The sequence below is a fragment of the Heloderma suspectum genome, chromosome 10, assembly GCF_057233095.1.
Source record: "Heloderma suspectum isolate Gila_16-S chromosome 10, 16-S_ref, whole genome shotgun sequence".
NCBI classification, from domain to species: domain Eukaryota; kingdom Metazoa; phylum Chordata; class Lepidosauria; order Squamata; family Helodermatidae; genus Heloderma; species Heloderma suspectum.
Window position 1 is genome coordinate 6635345 of NC_139467.1, and position 22190 is coordinate 6657534.

The window sequence follows — 22190 nt, forward strand, 5'->3', positions numbered from 1 at the left end:
TCCCTGAACGGTTTCCGTTTAAACTTGTCATTTGCAAGAACTTTGTATCTTCAAGAATTGGTGCTTTGAGTTTGCTTCCCCCTTCCTCCCCAACTGTTTTTCCTTTTGTGTCCTGGCCTTTAGATGGGAAGCCCATGATGGGGCCTGCCCCGTTATTACACAAGTGGTTAGCATGAGCTCCCGTGCCAATTCCCCACTCTTGGAAAGCCCCATCTGTGCCAGTCGGGTTTCTATGTTCACCCTGCTGGGAGGCGGGCCGATCCAGGCAGGAGCCCTTCCCAGCCCTCTCTGGAGGTGCCGGGCATTCAGCCCGAGGCTTCTGTCTGCGTGAGCTCCGGTCTGGAGCGGGCGGGGCCGTGAGAAAGAGACCCTCCCAGTCACAGCAACCCTAGCAGTCGAGAAGTTCTCCCTCGCCGCCTCCCGGGCGCGACCAATAAAGGAGCCCGGAAGTTCCGCCTCCAGCCAGGCCCGTTGTTCCTCTAATCCCTTCCCCGCCTGCTTCAGCCGGGAGGGGGCGCCCGCCCGCCCGCCGGTGCCTCTGCTCAAGCGCCCGGAGCGCGCGTGCGAGCGAGCGAGCGAGCGAGCTGATTGGCCTTACGCGGAAAGCGCCCGGCCTTTCCTGCCGCCGGGAGAGGCCATCTTTGCTTAGGGCAGGCCTGGGGCTGTGGGCGGTCTGGTGACTGACAGGGCGGGACCTTGTAGCCTTCGCACTCGCTCGAGTGCCCCGCCGCCCTCGGTCGGCGAGCGAAGAAGGCCCATGGCGGTGGCTGCTGGCGTCGTCCTCGGGGGGCTACTGCGGAGGCGTGAGTGGGGGGCGGGCTGGCTGGCTGGCTCCCTCGTCTTTTTTGTTGTCGTTCAGTCGTGTCCGACTCTTCGTGACCCCATGGATTTTAAGCCCTTCTCTGCTCTCTTAACCTCTCCCTCATCGCCCCGCCTCCTGTTCCCCCCTTATTTGCCCCCTCCCGCCCCCTTATTTGCCCCCTCCCGCCCCCTTATTTGCCCCTCTGCCTCCTGGTGCCCCTCCCCCTTATCTGCCCCCTCCCGCCCCGCCCCCTTATTTGCCCCTCTGCCTCCTGGTGCCCCTCCCCCTTGTTTGCCCCCTCCCGCCCCGCCCCCTTGTTTGCCCCTCTGCCTCCTGGTGCCCCTCCCCCTTGTTTGCCCCCTGGTGCCCCTCCCCCTTGTTTGCCCCCTCTGCCTCCTGGTGCCCCTCCCCCTTATTTGCCCCCCCCGCCTCCTGTTTCTCTTCCGACTTGCATCATGCTTATTTCACCCCACCCCCTTTCTCTCCTCGTTCCCTGTCTTATTTTGGTGTGCTCTTGCAGCCCCCCTTCTCATCTGCCTCCTTCTGCTCCTTTCTCTCTTGCTGTCCTGCCTGCTCCTCCCCCTTCTCTCCCCCCCCCCCCAATCTCTTGGCTTCCCTGCGAGGGGAAGTTACAACCTGGGATTGTTTAGCTTAGAGAAAAGGCGAGTATGGGAAGACGCGATAGAGACCTGCAAAATTACGCCTGGTGTGGAGAATGTGGACAGGGAGGCATTTTTCTCCCTCTCTCATAATATTAGAACCCAATGGGGTCATCCCAAGAAGCTGAATGGTGGGAGATTCAGGACAAATAAAAGGAACTTTTATTTAAACTTTGGAATTCCCTACCACAGGATATAGTGATGGCCACCAAAAGGGATGGCTTCAAAAGGAGATTGGACAAATTCATGGAGGAGAAGGCTATCAAGGGCAGCTAGTCCTGATGGCCATATGCTCCCTCCAGTATCAGAGGCAGGATACCTGTGTACACCAGTTGCTGGGGAACCTGGGCAGGAGGGTGCTGTTGCGCTCATGTCCTGCTTGTGGGTTTCCCATGGGCAGCTGGTTGGCCACTGTGTGAACAGAATGCTGGACTAGATGGACCCTTGGTCTGATCCAGCAGAGCTCTTTGTATGTTCTTATGTTCACCCAACTGGCCACAGTTGGCAACTGCTACAAAATTCACTGTTGGGCACTATGCCCAAAATGTCACAAAATAGTAAGCAAACTTTGGAGTTTACCAGAACTCTTCAGCAGGATGCTGGAGCGGATGGACCTTTGCTCTGATCCAGGGAGAAAGTTCTTACGTCCTCCCGCTGTGGTTACACCCAGAGCAGAGCTTAGCAGATTATAGGTTTGTGGGACCTGTTTTGGTGGTTTACTAGGACGCCACCCACTCACTCAGTAGGTGCACCAACAGGAGCTAAGTGCAATATACTTGGAAGTAGGGTAGAGATATACACTTAAAATTAAGAGCAGAGGTACTTCTGAGCCTATGCTCTGCCCAGGAATTTGTTTTTGCTACCAGAACTGAGCTCAGTCATTTCACGCACAAATCCACTTTTGGTACTGCTAAACCCTCAGAGATCTACTGCGAATCGCCCAGAGATCTCCCAGTAGGATTGGCCCGCCTCCTGCTCTGAAGTGTTCCAGTCACTTCACATCCCCCTGTGCTGCTGCCCTGTCTCATCCCATTCTTCCAGCCTTCCTGCTGTCCATCCTCACCCCCTTTTCAATTGGCCTGTTTCTTCCCCAATTGCCCTACCCTTCTTTGTACCACCACACCTTGTTTGTCCTTCCCTTCCCCTGCTGATTGGGGTGGGGGGTGTAATCATCTCCCCTGTGATCTGGATTTTTTCCCCCAAGCGTTTCTAATATTCGTGCCTCTGCTCCTCCTCCCATTGCATGCAGGTGGACTTCACTTGTACAGAGATTAATCTCACCGCCTCCCCATGCAGCCTCCTTGTGTGTGTCCTTGTTGTGGCTATTCGTTGTTCAGATGAGGACGGTAGAGCGCATGACTTTGCAAGCATACCATAAATCCCTGGCATCTCCAGTTAGAGGGATCTTGGGTAGCAGGTGATAGGAAAGACCTCTGGCTGACATTCTGAAGAGATGCTGCTAGTCATAGAGCAGATTGAGGCCTGCTTCACTTGTAATGACAACCCAGAGTATAGGTTGAATCGTGGGTTGTTGTTGAATCGTGGGTTGTTGTTGAATCGTGGGTTGTTGTTAAGTGCTAACTCTGCACTATGGTTTAACTATGGGTTGTTAACCACAAACAACGCAGGAAGGGAACCCATTGTTTTTTGGTTGGGTTGTAAACTGTGGGTTATTTGTGGTTAACAAACCATAGTTAAACCATAGTGCAGAGTTCGCACATAACAACAACCCACAATTCAACGACAACCCATACTTTGGGTTGTCATTACATGTAAACCCGGTCAGTATTGGACTAGATGGATCAGGGGTTCAACTTGGCGTAAGACAACTTTGTATATTCCCAGCTTAAAACTTTCTTTCTATTTAGCGTTAAACTATGAGGCAAGCCTTGTAATGGCTGCTCACGTCTATAAATTATCTCTGAGTTGCAGATTGGAGGTCATCCTGGGGGAGGGTCCTCATTTCCTGAGCTATCAGTAATGAACAGAATTTCGGTGCCGGGTCTGTAGTTTTCTGCCCCAGGAGGGCAAAGGTTACTGACCAGTAAATACTTGTGCTGTTGAAATAGTTTCTGGAATGCTGGAGGAGTTGTGATGACCTGAACTCCCTTTATTACATGTCATAGCTTTGCTGGTTTAATTTGAGGGTGTGCAGAGGAAGAAATGTTTAAATCTGGGGTGGGCAACTTGTGGCCCTCCACATTTGTTGGACTACATCTCCTGTCAACCCTCACAATTGGCTGTGCTGGATAGGGCTGATGGGACTTGCAGTCCAATAACATCTGGATGGCTGCATATTATGTGCAGAAAAGGGCAACTAAAATGATCGAGGGGCTGGAGCATCTCCCCTATGAGAGAAGGTTACAACAGCTGGGATTGTTTAGGCAGGAAAAAAGGAGGGTAAGAAGACGATAGAAGTGTGCAAAATTATGCATAGTGTGGAGAATGTGGATAGGGAGATATTTTTCTCCCTCTCTCAAAATACTAGAACCCGGGATCATCCTATGAAGTTGATTGACGAGAGATTCAGGACAGATAAAAGGAAGCACTTCTTCACACAGCTCATAGTTAAACTATGGAATTTGCTACCACAGGATGTAGTGATTGCCACCAATTTGAATGGCTTTTAAAGGGGGTTGGACAGATTCCTGGAGGGAAAGACTATCAATGGCTACTAGTCCTGATGACTGTGTACTACCTCCAGTACCAGAGGCAGTGAGCCTATGTACATCAGTGGCTGGGGAACCCGGGCGGGAGGGTGCTGTTGCACTCATGCCCTGCTTGTGGGTTCCTGGTCGACAGCTGGTTGGCCACTGTGGGAACAGAATGCTGGACTAGAAGGACCCTTGGTCTGATCCAGCAGGGCTTTTCTTATGTTCTTACTAGCCTTAAGTCTACCCAGGCACCTCACAACTTAGGCTGGTTTTGCTAAAAAAATAAAATAAAAATGGTGGGGGGTGCTCAAATAATTTATTCATGAAGTTGGGGTGCTTTCCATTTGGAGCTTTCTAAACACTGGGAACTTTCTGCTTCTACAATTGCATCTTAATACTTCAGAGTATGGAATGAAGCAACTTCAGAAAAACAGACTTTTCAAGTTTGTGTGCCAAAGTGATTAGCTATAGCTGAAGCTGTTTATAGCAGCTGGTATCCTTTTATACAGCTGTTGAAAAAGGAGATTCGACTTCTCTACATCCAGCTGCTAAGTACAGTTCCTTCAGGACCACCTAACTATCACTCTGATAATCTTTAGTGTGTCATTTTAAAAATCTTTTTTGACACATGTAATGTATAGATTATTCCTATATGATCACATTGCCATAGCCTTTGGGGTTTTTTTTTATATTTGTTTTTTATATTCCATACTACAAAAAATGTAGATGATTTGTACTTGGAAACAAACAAACAACTCTGTTTAAAAATAATTTCTTGGAAGCAAAGAAAACCTTCCCAATGTTCATAGCTTGGGAAAGATCCTTTGCTCAGTGACAGAGCCCACACGTTTGCCCACGTTCAGTCCCCAAGACTGAGGTTCAATCCCCAAGTCTGAGTGGCAGACCACTTGACTCACAGTGGACTCATTATTATTATTATTATTATTTAGATTTCTTACATCTATTTTAGGACAGCAAGAAGCAATTATCTATTTTTGTGAACTGATTAGAGAGCTTTAGCTATTGGGTGGTATAGAAATAAAATAAATAGATAAATAAATTATCTCTAAAATCCCACCATGCCATAAAACAACTAAAACATCAGTGGCAACTATAAATCAGGACAGATAAAAGGAAGTACTTCTTCACACAGCTCATAGTTAAACTATGGAATTCGCTACCACAGGATGTAGTGATGGCCACCCATTTGGATGTCTTTAAATGGGGGTTAAACAAATTCCTGGAGGAGAAGGCTATCAATGGCCGCTAGTTCTAATGGCTACGTGGTACCTCCAGTACCAGAGGCAGCAATCCTATGTACATCAGTGACTGGGGAACCTGAGTGGGAGGGTGCTGTTGCGCTCATGCCCTGCTTGTGGGTTCCTGGTCGACAGCTGGTTGGCCACTGTGTGAACACAGTGCTGGACTAGAAGGACCCTTGGTCTGATCCAGCAGGGCTCTTCTTATGTTCTTATGTAAACAATTCAACTGATGCATTAAAGAGGCCATCAAATGCCTGGGAATAGAGGAAATCATAACCTGACACCGAAAAGATGACAGTGTTGGTGCCAGGCGGGCCTTGCTGCAAAGAGCATTCCACAATCTAGGCAGTGTATCTTCTCATAACACAAAGCTCCCAATATCTGTGTGCCCCCTAGAGCAAGGGTGCAGAACCTCATTGAGCCCAGGGCTGAATTCCATTTTGGAAAAGCTCTCGGGGCCACATTCCAGTGTTGGGTAGAACCAAAGGCAAAAGGAGTCGGGCAAAGCCCTCCAAAATACCAGCATATTTTAGCTTCAAGCTATTACTGCCAGTAACCAAACCGTAGGAGGGGCATTTTAACCTTTAAAAATAGGTGGAAAAACATGCAAAAGCCAGGGAACGACTAAACAATAAGTGGTATGGGGAAAGGATGTGTGGCCTTCTGGGGAACCTCAGAGGGCCGGCTTTGGCATCCAGGCCAGATGTCCTGCACCCCAGCCCTAGAGAGTAGAAAGCGTACACAGCACCAGAAGTCCAGCATGACTGAAGGAAATAGCCAAAAATTGGCTCATCTCTGTACAGTATCTAATTTCCATAGCAACTTTCAGAGTCTGTAATATTTTTAGCACTGGTGGAGCCAAGATTAACATGCAGCTGGTCTTGAAAAAGGGGTCTCACAATGCAAATGGTTGTGTTTATCATCTGTGTCATGTCAAGCTCAGACCACTCCGAGGTTCAGTCTTGCATGAAATGGGTACCATCTTCCCACCTTTGTTTTTCCAACTTACTCAGCTGTGAGGGGGTTCTGTCCAGCCGCTGCGGGCAGTGCTCATGTCCCAGCAGTGCCCAGGCAAGCAGCAACAGAGGAATGTCATTCCCCATGATTTCCGGCAGCGATCGTGCTGTAGCATGGCCTGACAGGCCCTGCTGTGCCTCCTCCCAGATGCTGTGTAAGTTGGAGAAAGAGAAGGGGTTGGTAGGTATTGGGGGTGAGGAGACATCTAGACCCTGTTGTGCTCCCAGTGAAATTAGTGGGAGTTTGAAAGCAGCTGAGCTTTGGAATGGGCTTAAGAAAAAGAAATCCTTAAATACGAAATTGCCTTATACCACGTCAAACCTAGCTCAGTATCGTCTACTGACTGGAAGCATCTCTCCAGGTTTCAGACTCTTTTCTGGTCCTACCTCGAGATGCCAGGAATCAAACCTGGAACCTTCTGCGTGCAAAACAGGTGCTCTACCACTGAGCAATGATCCTTCTCCTCAAGAGCTCAGACCTTTTCCTTGAGCCCATTCTGAATTGGGGCAGGGGCTTGTCCATCGCTATTAAAAGTACATTTCTGCTCCCAGATCTGTCCGTCCAGGCTGCCTCCTGCCGCAGTTTTAAGATCATGTCATCACAGCAGCAGGAGAAGCGGAATTCTGTGGACAGCTATGAGACCCTGAAGCTGGAGCGGGTGCGAGAGAGAGTATTGCACGTGGAGCTCAACCGGCCAGAGAAGAGGAACGCCATGAATGCCGCCTTCTGGAGGTAACAGGAATGTACCGCGGCCCCTGAATCTGAAGAATGTGTTGCCCTTCATTGCAAGAGGTTCCACGTCGGAGGTTCCTTTTCAGCTTGTGTTGATGTGAGAAGTGACAGGGATGGAGGGATGCCGGTTGTGATGTGCTGCTGGGCTAGGTAGTGGAAAAAGGCGAAAGGGATGTACATATCTTTTCAACATGCAATAATATAACTGTTTTGAAGATGGTAGATTAAGAGCAGATACCCGCTTTTTAAGAGCACAGTCCTATGCCTGCTTAGACAGGAAAAAGTCATACAACTCCCAGCATTCCCCAGCCAACCATAGGATTGTGCCCTAAGAGGCTTAGCCCACAGTCATATCGGATCTGCCCTGGGTGTGTGTACGCCCCTGAACTCAGAGGCTTGCAAGTATCCAATGCAGAGTGGGAGGCGGGTTGTGCACCCTGCTCTGCATTTTGGCTGGGCGGGCATTTTTGCCCATCTGGCGGAGGTTCCAGGGAGGGGGAAGGAAGGAGGCTTGGGGTAGCGTGTATCCCCACGTCCCCGGGCTTCTCCGCTCCCCCCCCCAGAACACCCCCTTTTACCCCTCTATGAGCTCGTGTTTGTGAGCTTGTAGCAGCACCAGCACAGTTCTTTCCGTGTTGGCTGCAAGGGGACAGGGAGCGCCGTTTCCAGGCTCCAAGGTCAGAACCAAGGAAAAGAAACAGTCCTGTGTCCAGAAGCTGTCTAGGGGCCATAGGATTGCTGTCTTAGTGAGGGTAGAAGGCCAAGCTCATTGGCCCTGTGCCTGCAGCCTAACACAGTGAAGCACCTTCAGTCATTGAATAAGAAAGCTGGAGGCAGCTGACCCCGGACAGCATCTGCCAGTAGGAGTTCTGGAGCCCTCTAAGCCGTGGGAACTTGGATTTGTCAGCAGCAAACCTTTTCAATTCCACAACCATTTTGAACAATGCTGGTTCTTACAGACTGGGCGCTGTAGGCTTGGTTGCCTGCCCTTGGGGGTCAGGGAAGAGGCTCAGAACTGCCTTGCTGCATCCATCTCCTCAGCACTCTGTCTGCAGCAGTGGAAGTGCCCAAGCCAGGCATTCCAGTGATGGCTGCCCTTCACAGCATCAAAAGATACACTGGAGAAGAGCAGAGAAGAAAAGGGCACAGAATCAACTCTGTCGGGGGTATTGTCAGTGGCTGCTGATGCTGCCCCACCGCAGGCCGGCCGTGATGTGGTGCTCCACTCCCTCCCCTGAACCCTTCCCCAAATAGCCTAGCACACAGTTACATATGCTGTCACTTCTTCAAGGTGTGACATAAGATGAGGTTGTTTAGAAGACGTGTTGGGTGAGACATGCACAACTGTGTTTCACAGATACAGTGAAGTGGCTTTCCTTCCTCACAGCCCCCAAGTGTCTGTTCTCAGGTTGGCAGCAGGAGCACCCAACCCACCTGCCTGCCTCTCTTTCTCTCTCTTTTTCCTTCCCCTTGCCACAGAGAGATGGTAGAGTGCTTCAACAAGATTGCTCAAGACCCAGAATGTCATGCAGTGGTGATATCTGGGGCTGGGAAAATATTCACTTCAGGTAGGTGAAAAAAGGCACTGAGGTCTGTAAGGACCCTTCCCCTTTAGGACAGGAAGCTCCTGTGTTGTTCCAAGGAACTAAACAGATCACAGAAATTGTGACTGTCCGTCTTGCACCACCACTTGTGCAAGAAGGATAGTCACAGTGTGCTTGAGCTGTTTAGGGCACAATCCTATGCATGTTTAGACAGAAAAAAGTCCTACAACTCCCAGCACTCCCCAGCCAGCTGACTGGGACAGTTGTAGGGCCTTCTTCTGTCTAAACATGCATAGGGTTGCACCCTTAGCTTATTTTCAGAATTGCATTGATTGTCCCTGAAGAAGGATTTCACTGGTCCAGAATGCATTGGGCTGCAATAAATTGTTGTTGGCACTTCTGAGAAGCTGGTTTCTCTTTTTTGTATTCCTTCTGGCTTTGGTGCCTCCCTTCTGGTTGTTGTTTTCTGTGTTGTTGCAGCCACTGACCCCAGTAAGAAGTTCCTTCTCTTAAAGCAGGGGTTAAACCTTAAGCCCACCAGCCAAACTGGCCTTTCAATCTGGCCCTCCAGCGTTCCCCAGAAGGCCACACCCCTTTCCCATGCCCCTTTGCCCTCTTTTCTTCTTATGTTCGTAAGAACCCTGCTGGATCAGACCAAAGATCCATCCAGTCCTGCATCCTGTGTCCCACACTGGCCATCCAAGGGTTTCCAGAAAGTCCAAAGGGAGGTAGGTGATGTGAAGGTAACAGCCTTCCCTTGCCATTGCCTCTCAGCAGGTGATATTCCGTGGCATACTGCCTCTGGATCTGGAAGTTCTGTTTGGCTACTGTGGCTAATAGCCATGGATAGAACTCTCCAGTGCCATGAATTTCTATAATCCCCTTTTAAAGCCATCTAAGCAAGTGGCCATCCCCACATAAAGTAATCCCGCATTGTGTGAACTATCTTTCGTATGTCCTGAATCAGTTTCACTGGGTGTTCTAGAATTTTAATCTTATGAGAGAGAAACATCTTTCAACACATTTTCTCCGCAACGTGCATACTTTAAAAACCTCGGTCATATCCTACACTACCATCCCAGTTGCCTTTTTTTCTAAAATAAAAAGCCTCCAAAGCTTTAGTAGTTTTTGAGATGGGGTGACCTGCACACACTGTGTGCACAGAACTGTACTGTTGAATTCCAGTACTCCTGCCCATGATCTTCACTCCTCCAGCTCTTGCCATTCTTATGATCCCCAAATTCTCCTCTCTCAAATGTTGTGTTATAGGTAGTGTATTGGACTTGGGCTGGGATTCAGATCTCCATTCATCGGAAGCAGAGTTCCCTTCCACTGTCAGTGATTACACACATTCTTTTTGGAGTAACTGCAATGTGTCCGTTTGTCATACAAAGTCTACTGGGTTGAACAATTGGACGTGAAAGTTTTACTTAAAAAAAAAAAAAGCAAATTAATGGCTGCTGTGGTTATCGGGGGCATTAGAACTGAAAATGTCTGGCCAGAGTCTTCATTCTTCAAATGTGCGGAAGAATTGGATTATGTGTGAAGCTGTAACTCGGGTGGGCAACTCACAGGCCACAAGCAGTCCCATCCCACCCCTTTCTTTGCTGCTCTTGCCACTGCCAAATTTGCCATGGTGGCTGAAAAAAAACTGGTGGTTTTCTGCCAAAATTGGACGGTGTAATGGTGGCAAAAAAGAATCGATTTTTGGGGAGTATGTGCCTGGTTCTAAAGTAAAATGGACCCTTCTTTGCCGCTGTGCTGCTGAATTTCAACCATAAAATTGGCAGCGCAGCAATAGCAATTCCAGGGAGGAGTGCAGCCCGGGTTCTGTGTGTGTGTGTGTGTGTGTGTGTGAGAGAGAGAGAAATTGGCATCCACAGAAGTTGCCCATCCCTGCTGTAACGCTTTTGCACAACATGCAGCTTGAAACCTGGAGTTCCTTGGCACAAAGCATAGATTCTCTGGTGCAAATAGTGGCATAGAATGAGTGGCGGACTTCTTGGCCAGGTCAGAGTAACAGGGGCAGTGCTCATTTTCTCATATTCCAGTTATGCTACCTTGCAGGTATCGACCTGATGGAAATGGGCAGCGTATTCCTGATGATGCCAGGAGACGACACTGCCCGGAAGGCTTGGAACATTCGCAAGATGATCCGGGAGTATCAAGAAACTTTCACAGTGCTGGAGAAGGTGAGTGGGGTGACGCTGTGGTTGGTTTCTCAGCTTCCCTTGCTGAGAAGCTTCCGTCATCCGTGGCTAATTGTGTCTCTGTCTTTTAGTGCCCAAAGCCCATCATCGCTGCCATCCATGGAGCCTGCATCGGAGGAGGTGAGCCCTGTGATTCACACTCAGCTGTACTCATAAGTTGATGTCACTCTCGTCACTTCCCCCACCTCCCAACTTTGTATTTTTGGGTGTGCACACATGAGGGGCCGTGGCTCAGTGGTAGGGCACCTGCTTTGCATGCAGAAGCTCCAAGGTGCCTATGTTTTAAGTTGAGTTAAGCTGGGTAGTTCTGAGGATGTATTAATAATGTGTGATAATAAGAATCAGAATGTTGGCAAATTATGTATATTATAGGACATTGATTTATTTATACAGTTTATTACCCACTGTTCATTCTAAAATCCCGAAATAAAATCCCGAGTACAAAACCAAAAAAACTCCAAGTTTATCAATTATCACAAGTTGTTTATAGTGTGTGGATTGTGGATACTCTGTTGTTGCTCTGTTACTGAATAGCTTCCCTTCCTTTCTGTCTGTCTGTCTGTCTGTCTGTCTGTCTGTCTGTCTGTCTTTCTTTCTTATATGTGTACGGTTTGATTATCTTAAAATTAACAAAAAATGGTACAAAACAGAACAGCAGAGTTCTCTCAGGCCATAGATATTTGTTATTATTATGTTAGAGAGCAAGCAGCTGAGAGACATAGGATTTTTCAGATTCCTGGATGCGAGGCCAGACACAGCGCTCCAGAGACTGAGCTCCCCGCCCCCTCACAGCTGGCATGGAGAGAACTGCACCAGCTGCCTTTACGAGCTCACAAATGCAAGCTCATAGAGGGATGAAAGGGAGCGTGCTGTTGGGCAGGGAGGGGAGGAGACCAGGGACATGGGGATCTGAGCTGTCCGCAGCCTCCTTCCCCGCCCCCCCAACCTTCCACTAGACAGGCAAAAACGCTCTGCATTGGGTAGTCATAAGCCGCTTACAAGTACCCATGGTGAATCAAATAGGATTGCACCCGTATTATATTTTTAATCTGCCCAATAACAGATGTTCTCTGGGTGGATTACAAAAGCTAAAAGAATAAAATATGATATAAAACCACAAAAGCGAAAGAATAAAATACATTACAGTCTTCCCGAAACGGGGCCCCTCCGGATGTATTGGAATAAAACTCCCACATCCCCTGGCCACTTAACGATACCAGGTTGGGGAAGACTGAAATGCAGTATGAATCACAAAAGCTGAAAGAATAAATATGGTACGAAACAACAGACAGCACAGGATGGCCCTTCAGGAGCTCTTTGGCCTCACCTGTTTTGTTTCTGCCTTCCCTTCTTGCACGTAGGCCTTAAGTCGCCTGAGGGAATGCGAGAGAGGTGCTGCTGATGAAGGGAGCACGCAGATGAAAACAGGCGGCCCTCTTCTCCTCCCACAACCACCCTCACATTTTGGGGTGCATGTGTGGGAGAGGCCACAGGAACACTGGTGCCTGGGCTCGGTTTACCAGCATTTGGGGGGGGGGGGGGGTTTCCCTCACCAGAGTCCCACTCCCAACCAGTGTGTGTGTGTGTGTGGGGCACTGTTCTCATTTTTTGTCTCTTGCTTTTCCTGTCTTCCTTTTCAATATCCACGTCTTTAGCTCCATAATGCTGAAGATACTGTCTGGCCTTGAGCTGATGTGGGCTGCCGAAACAGTGGCTTAGACAGGTGGGAATAGGCAGATCCTCTCCCTTTGGATTGGCAAATATTTTGGGCTTGGCTCTTGTTAAACTCGTCTCAAGGAAACAGGTTATCCAACAGCAGGGGGCAGTGTTGTAATGCGTTTATTTATTTATTGTATTCTAAAAAGACTTTGATCCACACATTTCAAATACATAATCAGCCCCCCTGTTTCTTAAACTATGTGTTCACAGTTCTAGCCAGGGCTGTAGTTGGAAGGCACCTTATGCAGCCACCTTGCTGAAACTAAGCAGGTCTGCATTTTGTTGGTGCCTAGATGGAAGATTGTTAAACCACATTGACAGACGTTTATAGGCCTGTCGCCCGATTACAGTACTCAGTTTAGGATGCAGTCCTGTGCATGTTTAGACAGAACAAAGTCCTACAATTCTGAGTATGCCCCAACAAGCCATGGCAAGAGAATTCCAGAAAAATGTCTATTTCTGCTTCATTGACTACGCTAAAGCCTTTGATTGTGTGGATCACAACAAACTGTGGCAAATTCTTAAAGAAATGGGAGTACCAGACCACCTTAACTGTCTCCTGAGAAACCTGTATGAGGGACAAGAAGCAACAGTAAGAACCGGACATGGAACAACCGATTGGTTCCAAATTGGGAAAGGAGTACGACAAGGCTGTATGTTGTCGCCCTGCTTATTTAATTTATATGCAGAGTACATCATGAGAAATGCCGGGTTGGATGAATCACAGGTCAGAATTACGATTGCTGGGAGAATTATCAACAACCTCAGATACGCAGACGATACCACCCTAATGGCAGAAAGCGAAGAGGATCTAAAGAGCCTCTTGTTGAGGGTGGAAGTGGAGAGTGCAAAAGCTGGTTTGAAACTCAACATTAAAAAAACTCAGATCATGGCATCTGGCCCCATCACTTCCTGGCATATAGAAGGGGAAGAAATGGAAGCAGTGACAGATTTTATTTTCTTGGGCTCCAAGATCACCACAGACGGTGACTGTAGCCATGAAATTAAAAGACGCTTGCTCCTTGGGAGGAAAGCTATGGCAAACCTAGACAGCATAGGAAAAAGCAGAGACATCACCTTGCCGACAAAGGTTCGTATAATCAAAGCTATGGTTTTCCCAGTAGCAATGTATGGCTGTGAGAGCTGGACTATAAGGAAGGCTGAGTGCCGAAGAATCGATGCTTTCGAACTGTGGTGCTGGAGAAGACTCTTACGAGTCCCCTGGACTGCAAGGAGGTCAAATCAGTCAATCCTAAAGGAAATCAACCCTGACTGCTCATTGGAAGGACAGATACTGAAGCTGAAGCTCAAAATTTTGGCCACCTGATGCGAAGAGAAAAGTCACTGGAAAAGACCCTGATGCTGGGAATCATAGAATCATAGAATAGTAGGGTTGGAAGGGGCCTACAAGGCCATTGAGTCCAACCCCCTGCTCAGTGCAGGAATCCAAGTCAGAGTGATTGAAGGCAAAAGGAGATAGGGATGGCAGAGGATGAGATGGCTAGATAGCATCACCGATGCAATGAATATGGACTTGAGCACACTCCAGGTGAGAGCGCAGGACAGGAAGGCCTGGCGTGCTCTGGTCCATGGGGTCACGAAGAGTCGGACACGCCTAAACACCTGAACAACAACAACAACAACAGTTGACCTATATCATTAATTAACGTAGATATCAAAATATTAATAGCAATCTCGGCCAATAGTTTGCCATATTCATGGCCATATTGGTTAGACCAGATAAGGTGGGATTTATTAAAAATAGCCAGGGGGCTGATAATCTTAGTTGTTGATCTAGTTGCTTTAAACTCTGAAAGAACTGATCAGGCAGCCATCATTTCCTTGGATGCAGAAAAGGCCTTTGACAAAATTCATTGGAATTTTATTTTTATTACATTGACTAATTTTGGTTTTGCTATAGAATTTTTGAAATGGGTTAAAATTTTATACTCAGATACTAGAGCGAGAGTAACAACTAATAGTTTATTCTCAGCTTTTTTTGTACATGGGCAGGGTGCCAGACAGGGTTGCCCACTTTCTCCATTGATATTCAATTTATGTTTGGAACCCCTGGCATGTGCTGTTAGACAAAATAATAGTATTCATGGATTTGTCCATTTTGATTTAGAATTTAAAATTAGTCTTTATGCTGATGATCTCTTGTTGTTTATCTCGAGACTCCAGTCATTGGTTCCAGCTTTGATGAAATTGATTAATACCTTTGGTGAATTGTCCAGCTATTCAATTAATTGGTCAAAATCAGAAAAATGCCGATTGAAGATAGGATATACTCTAGTGTATTAACCAATTGGCAATTTCAACAGCGTCCAGAGTTTATTACTTACTTGGGAATAATTATTCCGAGATATACTGTATATCTCAAATGATTAGTTTAAATTTAAACAAGTTGATTAAAGATATTTCATGAGATATAGATAGATGGGCATCTTTAATGTTGAGTTTATGGGGTAAGGTGATTACACTTAAGATGAATACCATACCTTGAATTATTTATGTTAGACATGGGATCCCTATACTTATATCTGGCAAGTATTTCCAAAAACATAATGCTTTGTTCCGTAAATTCTTTGGGGGTTCGTCTCCACCAAGAATATCTTTAAAAAGGATGCAACTTCCAATTAATGAAGGCGGGTTCAGTTTTCTGGATCTAACTAGGTACCATGAGGCCTATTTGCTGACCTCGGCTAAATTTTGGTCTTTTCCACTCAAATTCCTCCTTGGTCAGTATTGGAATCTTCTTGTCTGGAGCCTCTCTTTAAATGGATGGCATTAGCTTCTCGGCATATTAAGGTAGAGCTCCTCCCACAATTTTGGCAGTTAGGGAAGTTTGGCGTATAACGTCACATCAATTACAGTTTGATCCATTTTTCCATGCTAAATTGACTTATGGGGAAATCCAGATTTACAAATTGGCAAGAAAATGTTTTTATGGCGGACCTGGACAGATAAAATGATCTTTACTCTAGATCAGTTAGTGGGGGTTGATGATGAGTTTTTGTTGTTTTCAGCTTTGCAAGATCAATTTGATTTGCCTGCTACAGCTGAATGGCAGTACTTGCAATTGAAATATTTGTTGGTATCTAGATTCGGTCCTGCTGCTTTTATTGCCTCGGAGCCTCCTTTGCTATTGGAAATACTTATTGATCGGATATATCAACCTACAATTCATGTTTACAGACATTTATTATCAATGAATAAATATGATACAAGTGGTTTACAGCAGGAATGGAACCGGGAATTGCAACATCCTGTTTTGCTTAATCAATGGACTGCCGTTTTGGCATCTGTATCGCACTTTTCAATGGATCTTTGCTTATGCCTTATTCAGCAAAAACTTTTGTTTCGGGTCTATTGGACACCACAACATCTTTCTGGTAAAGGTTTGTCAAATTCAGCTAATTGTTGGAGGTGTAATGCAGTCAATGCTTCTCTTATTAATATGTTTTGGAAATGCCCAATGGCTGCCTCCTTTTGGGAGGAAGTTATTGTACTGATAAATTTTGTATTGGAAAGCTCTTTAATATTTACTGATGTAAATGTTCTCTTAAAAGTATTTACCTGATTCTTGGAATGTAACACATGTCAGCATAAATGGATTTTTTGTGCCCTTTTAGTTGCTAAAAGACTGATACCGTGATATTAGAAGGATGAAAGCTCACCGCCCATGATGCAATGGACTGAAGAGTTAACAACACTAGCAACATTTGAAAGAGTGGTATATAGGCGTAACTTGCAGATGGACTTATATGTGGATGTTTGGTCTGCTTTTACTGAAGTTTATGTGTAACCTATTTTTTTCCTTTTTTTTCTTTCTCGAATATTGTAATATTTGAAACTGAGGATTTTTGGACATGTTGTATTTTTATTTTTATTTTGTTCCTTTTTTTAGGATTTGCTATGTTTTTGGTTTGTTTTGTTTTGTAAAAATTCACAATAAAAGATTTGTGGGGGGAGCAGGTCTGAGTCTGGTCAGTGTCTGGATGGGAGACCACCTGCGAACCTCATGCTTCCTTGAGTCCCGTGATGGAAGAAAGGTGGGACATAAGTATACTAGACAAATAAAACCAATATGCTTGAACAGAACTGTTGGTTTTGTTCTTTTTGCAGGTGTGAATCTCATCTCAGCATGCGATATCCGCTACTGCACCCAGGACGCCTGGTTCCAGGTTAAGGTGCGTTGTGAGGGTGCTCCAGTATTTTTCTTCTCCAGGAAGGTCTGCTGGACCTGGTAGCCCTATTAATCTCCCCACACCCCCACACCCACCTGTTATTTCAGTTCATAGGTCTCTGCCTTTTCCTTCCCTGTCATTTGATGTCTGAACATGCTTTTCCCTTCCCTCCCCCCACCCCTGTACAGGAAGTGGACATTGGGCTGGCAGCTGATGTTGGTGTTTTACAACGGTTACCACATATCATTGGAAATCGGAGGTCAGTGCTTGACTTTGTTTTGGCTTCAGTTGCTTCCTTGTCCCATAACTCGGATGAGAGGATCAACAACTTTTCCTGGTTTGGAGGAACAGCTGTGTTAACCCAGCCTCTGTGGCAAGAGAGTCTGTAGGGAAACTGCATCCTAGAATTCCACGCTCCAATAAGCAGAATGGTGCACTGAAGGAGCTTCATGGGAAGCCAGCTCTATATCCCTGGAATGATGGAAGTGTTCGAAGCCCCAAGAGCAATGAGTGTGACGGACAGACTGTTTCACCCTGCAGGCAGCTCTTCTTCCCCAGAGACAGTGCCCTCTTGCTTGTCCCATGAATGAGAAACTCTCCTAACTGTGATATCTCTGCTCCCCTCCCCAGCCTGGTGAACGAGCTGGCTTTCACTGCCAGGAAATTGATGGCGCCAGAAGCCGAGAACAGTGGCCTTGTCAGGTATGCGTGCCTTTAAATATTTTACATACCTGTTCTTCTGTGTACAGGCTGATAACAGCACTTCCTCCCTGGCTGCAAATCTCTCTTGAGAGAGATTATTCATGTTCTTAGATGCTGCCAGCTGTGGGAAAGGCAAATTTAGTGTTTGACATTATTAGGGAAAGGAGCAAATAGCAATGGGATGCGCTATGAATCTATGCTGTGGCCATACCTGGAATGTCTGGTTCTCGAAGCCCAATTTCAAAAAGGTTAGTCAGACGATGGCAAAGATATGGAAGAAGACAACTAAAATTATCCAGGGGCGGGATACCTTCCCACTGAGGAAAGGCTGAACTTAAAGCAGCCTTCCCCAACCCACTGCTCTCCAGATGGGTAGGACTACAGCTCCTATCATATGCAGCCAGCATGGACGATATGATGGGAGCTATACCAACCTCTCTGGAGGACACCAGCTTGGGGAAGGCTGGGTTAAAGCATAAGAACATAAGAAGAGCCTTGCTGGATCAGATCAAGGGTCCATCTAGTCCAGCATTCTGTTCACACAGTGGCCAACCAGCTGCCCACAGGAAACCCACAAGCAGGATGAGTGCAACAGCACCCTCCTGCCCATGTTCCCCAGCAGCTGGTGTACATAGGCATACTGCCTCTGGCACTGGAGATAGCATTTAGCCATCAAGACTAGTAGCCATTGATAGCCTTCTCCTCCAGGAATTTGTCTAACCCCCTTTTAAAGCCATCCAAATTAGTGGCTGTCACTATATCTTGTGGTAGCAAATCCGATAATTTGACTATGCATTGTGCGAAGAAGTCCTTCCTTTTATCTGTCTGGAATCTCCTACCAGTCAGCTTTATGGGATGACTCCAGTGGGTTCTAGTATTATGAGAGAGGGAGAAAAACGTCTCCCTATCCACATTCTCCAGACCAGGCATAATCTTTACACCTTTGTCATGTCTCCCCTCACTTGCCTTTTTTCCAGGCTAAACAATCCCAGATGTTGTAAGCTATCCTCATAGGGGAGTTGCTCCAGCCCCTTGATCATTTTAGTTGCACTTTTCTGCACTTTTTCCAGCTCTACCATATTGTTTTTTAGGTGTGGTGACTAGAACGATGCTCAGTATTCTAAGAGTGGTCACACCATAGACTTTATAAGGGCAGCATGATACTGGCAGTTTCATCCTCAATTCCTTTCCTAATTATGCCTAACATGGACTTTGTCTTTTTTACAGCAGCCGCACACTGGGTTGACATCTTCAGAGAGCTGTCCACCACAACCCCAAGATCTCTTTCTTGGTCAGTCACCACTAGCTCAGATCCCATCAGGTTATACTTGAAGTTGGGGTTTTTTGCCCCAACATGCATCAGTTTACAGTTGCTTACATTGAACCACATTTGCCATTTTGATGCCCATTCCCCAGCTTGGAGCGCCTTTTGGAGCGCCTCACAATCCCTTTTTGTTTTAACCACCCTAAATAATTTGGTGTCATTGGCAAACTGGCCACTTCACTGCTCATTCCTAATTCCACATCATTTATAACAAGTTGAAAATCATTGGTCCCAATACAGATCCCTGTGGGACCCAACCTGGGTCTTCGTAGCTTAGGACAAAGACAACTAAGTGGAAATGCAGTAAGAGGTTTATAGGGCCAACCAAAGGAAGAGCTACTTTACCCAAACATGACTCAATGTACAAAACTGGTGTTCACCAGCTTAAAGAGGTGAGGAACAGCCACTAGGTTAGATGACTTTAGAAAAGGATGAAACAAATCCATGGAAGAGGAGAGGCCCTGTCACCAGCCATGATGGCTAAATGGGACCTCAAAGGTTATTGATCCTTCATCACCTTGAAAGCGTTTCATCCATTTGATAAAGGAAATATCCCCCCCCCCCCCCGAGAGATGTGTATCAATTTCACTTGCAGGCTCGTTTGGCAAGACAGCTTCAAGGTTCCCCCTTTGGCTTGAAGAAAAGATGTGCATGTATATAACTCGTCATGTCAGAAATGCCTCTGGTGTAAATCATTCAGCCCTGCTTTTCCCCAGCCGCGTGTTCCAAGACAAGGAGGCCATGATGCAGAGTGCCTTTGACTTGGCTGTCGAGATCGCCAGCAAGAGCCCCGTCGCAGTGCAAGGCACCAAGGTCAACCTCGTTTACTCCAGGGACCATCCTGTGTCTGAAGGCCTGAAGTATATGGTGAGCAGTGGGCATGCTTAGTGGGCGGAGCATGTGCTTTGCAGGGCATCTCCAGGTCATGGAGCAGAGCCGGGAAAGCTCCAGCCTTGCTGATGCTGCCTGTTAGAACCGACAATATTGGGCTGGATGGATTCCATATAAAGCAGCACCTTGCAACTCGCTACTGTGGTTCACCCTTGTCCCTGTGTTGCAACCAGGACAATGTGCCGTTGCCCTTGCTTCTGCTGGTGCCTAATCCTGGAATTGAAAAGAAATTTAATTACAATGAAATATTTCATATAATGTGCTCACCAAGAAGGTGATGAATTCTTGGCTGTCTGGGCCGCCAAATTCTGAGTTCTGTCTTGGACTTAGTGTAGGTGCTGCTGTGCCGTAAAGTCCCTAATGCAGTTACATGACTTGCAGTCAACAAGAGATTCCTGATGATAAAGAACTGATGTGAAACTGTGAATAGTGGGGAGTCGTTTCTCCTAGCTACTAGCTGCTCACCTTTTCTAGACAACCTCAGTTAGCACTGAAGTCAAGTTTTCCCTCCCCAAACTGGAACTGTACACTGGGTCGCACTGACAACTGTGAGTATGGGTTGTTGTTGAATTGTGGGCTGTCGTTACATGCAAACCCTGCAGTATGGTTTATGTGTTGCAAACCACAAATAACCCAGGAAGAGAACCCACGGTTTATTGTTGGATTGTGAACTCTGGGTTGTTCATGGTTAACAACTCATAGTTAAACCATAGTGCAGGGTTCGGATGTAAGGACAACCCAGGATTCAACGGCAACCCATGCTCATGGTTGTTGTTACATGCAAAGCAAATCATTGCCTGCACGTCTTCAGTTGTATTTGGGTTCAGTCATGAGGACTACAAACTTGCTCTTTATTTTAAAATAAAATAAGTTAATAAGTTTTTAAGTTTTTTTAAAAAAAATGTCTAACTAGGGGTCACCATCAGCATAAAATAATGAAAATCAGTTAATAGGGAAGAACTGTTGATGCCCCCTCCCCAACCCAAACTCTGGGTCATTTGCTGAACATCACTTGTGTGAGGTTTAAGACAAACTGGAGGAAGTGCTGCTTTTCACAGAGATGCAGCAGTAGTCATTAGCATCGATGGCTTGAAAAGGGCTGGATAGAACTGAGGCTTGTCAATGGCTACTTATGAGAGCTAGAAGCACAATCTGCCTATTAGGAGGCGCTGCGCCCCTCGCCTCTTGTGAGCCTCTCTTCAGCACTCAGTCGGCCTTGCATTTGGCTGGCTGTGATTGGTCAACCAGGCTGAGCTGGAATGGGGCCCTTGGTCTCACTCCGCCTCGGAGCTTCTTGGCCCTCGTGGGTAGGAACGTTCCCCTTGTCTCCCCTCGATCCCCATCCTGATTCCATCTAGTTTTGTCCTTCAGGCTACCTGGAACATGAGCATGCTGCAGACGGAGGACATCCTCAAGTCCGCCCAAGCCGCCATGGAGAAGAAGACTCCCAAGCAGGTTGCGTACTCCAAGCTGTAGCTGCGCTGTCTTGCTTTGGGAGGCAGTGAACACCCCCCAGAAGCGATCAGGGTGGCCTGCCACTTTGCGCGTGGCTTAGACTGGACTCCAGGCCCTGCGAGAGAACGGGGCCAAGGGCCTTTGGCCAGTAGCCGAGCCATAAATCCCTGTTAAGCCACTGACTGCATGGGGGCGGGGGCGGCGATACCGACTGTGTATCAGGGCAGGGTGGTAGAGGCCTGTCTTCTGAAAACAGGTGCTTTTCCCAAATGTGAAGGTTAGCAGTAGAAGAAAAATGTTAAACACACTCAGCATTCTGTGCGAAGGAGAAATTATTTTGACGGAGATTAAACGCTTCTTTAATTATGCTCCAGTGGGTGTGTTACTTCTTCCTTTGTTTCCTTACTTATTTATATACCAGTATTTCAAAATAGCTCAAATAAAAATCTTGCAATCACAAACAAATAAAGCAACAGTAATAAAACCATAACAGCTAAAACAAATGGCAAATGGGCCTTCTCTTCACTACAGCAGTAATCCCATGCATATGTACCTGGGAGTAAGGCAATCAAACACAGTGGTACTTACTTCTGAGTAAACAAGCATAGGTTCAGGCTGGGTGATCCTCTTCCCTGAGATCATGCAGATGGGTATTCTGTAATCAGGACTGGGGTGATACTTCGATGTAAAATAACGTATCAAAATTCTGCCCTGTGTAAACTCTGCCTCTGTGATTCAGTTTTAAATTACACTGTTTTAAAACAAGTGTTTACATTTTGCTTTTTTCTCCCCCTTGTTTTGCTTGTCCTAGGGAGGGGAAAAGGAGCTATACAGGGTACTAAAGCTCTGTAATACCTTCTTTACCCCTCCCACCCCAGTCCTGTGTTTGCAACCATAAGGGCTAGAAACCTGCTCTCCAAAAAGAGAGAACATGCTGAATGTTTAGCCTTGAGAAGAGAAGACTGAGGGGAGACATAATAGCGCTCTTCAAGGACTTGAAAGGTTGTGACAGAGACGAAGACCAGGATC

The 22190-nt window shown here is 46.7% G+C and overlaps 1 protein-coding gene across 1 annotated transcript; it reads left to right on the plus strand.

Moving 5' to 3' along the window:
- Positions 1-732: 732 nt before the first annotated feature.
- Positions 733-21919, plus strand: ECH1 (enoyl-CoA hydratase 1). Its single transcript, XM_084814865.1, has 10 exons — positions 733-803; positions 6946-7126; positions 8606-8694; positions 10738-10862; positions 10952-11000; positions 16728-16792; positions 16978-17048; positions 17420-17491; positions 19532-19682; positions 21078-21919. The coding sequence occupies exons 1-10, from the start codon at positions 758-760 to the stop codon at positions 21180-21182; spliced, it is 954 nt and encodes a 317-aa protein (XP_084670991.1). The 5' UTR covers positions 733-757; the 3' UTR covers positions 21183-21919.
- The last annotated feature ends 271 nt before the right edge of the window (positions 21920-22190 follow it).

Coding starts and splice junctions, on each gene's coding strand:
- ECH1 (XM_084814865.1), top strand. CDS start 758: ATGGCGGTGGCTGCTGGCGTCGTCCTCGGGGGGCTACTGCGGAGGC. Junction 804..6,945: donor CGGGGGGCTACTGCGGAGGC/GTGAGTGGGGGG, acceptor TTCTGCTCCCAG/ATCTGTCCGTCCAGGCTGCC. Junction 7,127..8,605: donor ATGAATGCCGCCTTCTGGAG/GTAACAGGAATG, acceptor CCCTTGCCACAG/AGAGATGGTAGAGTGCTTCA.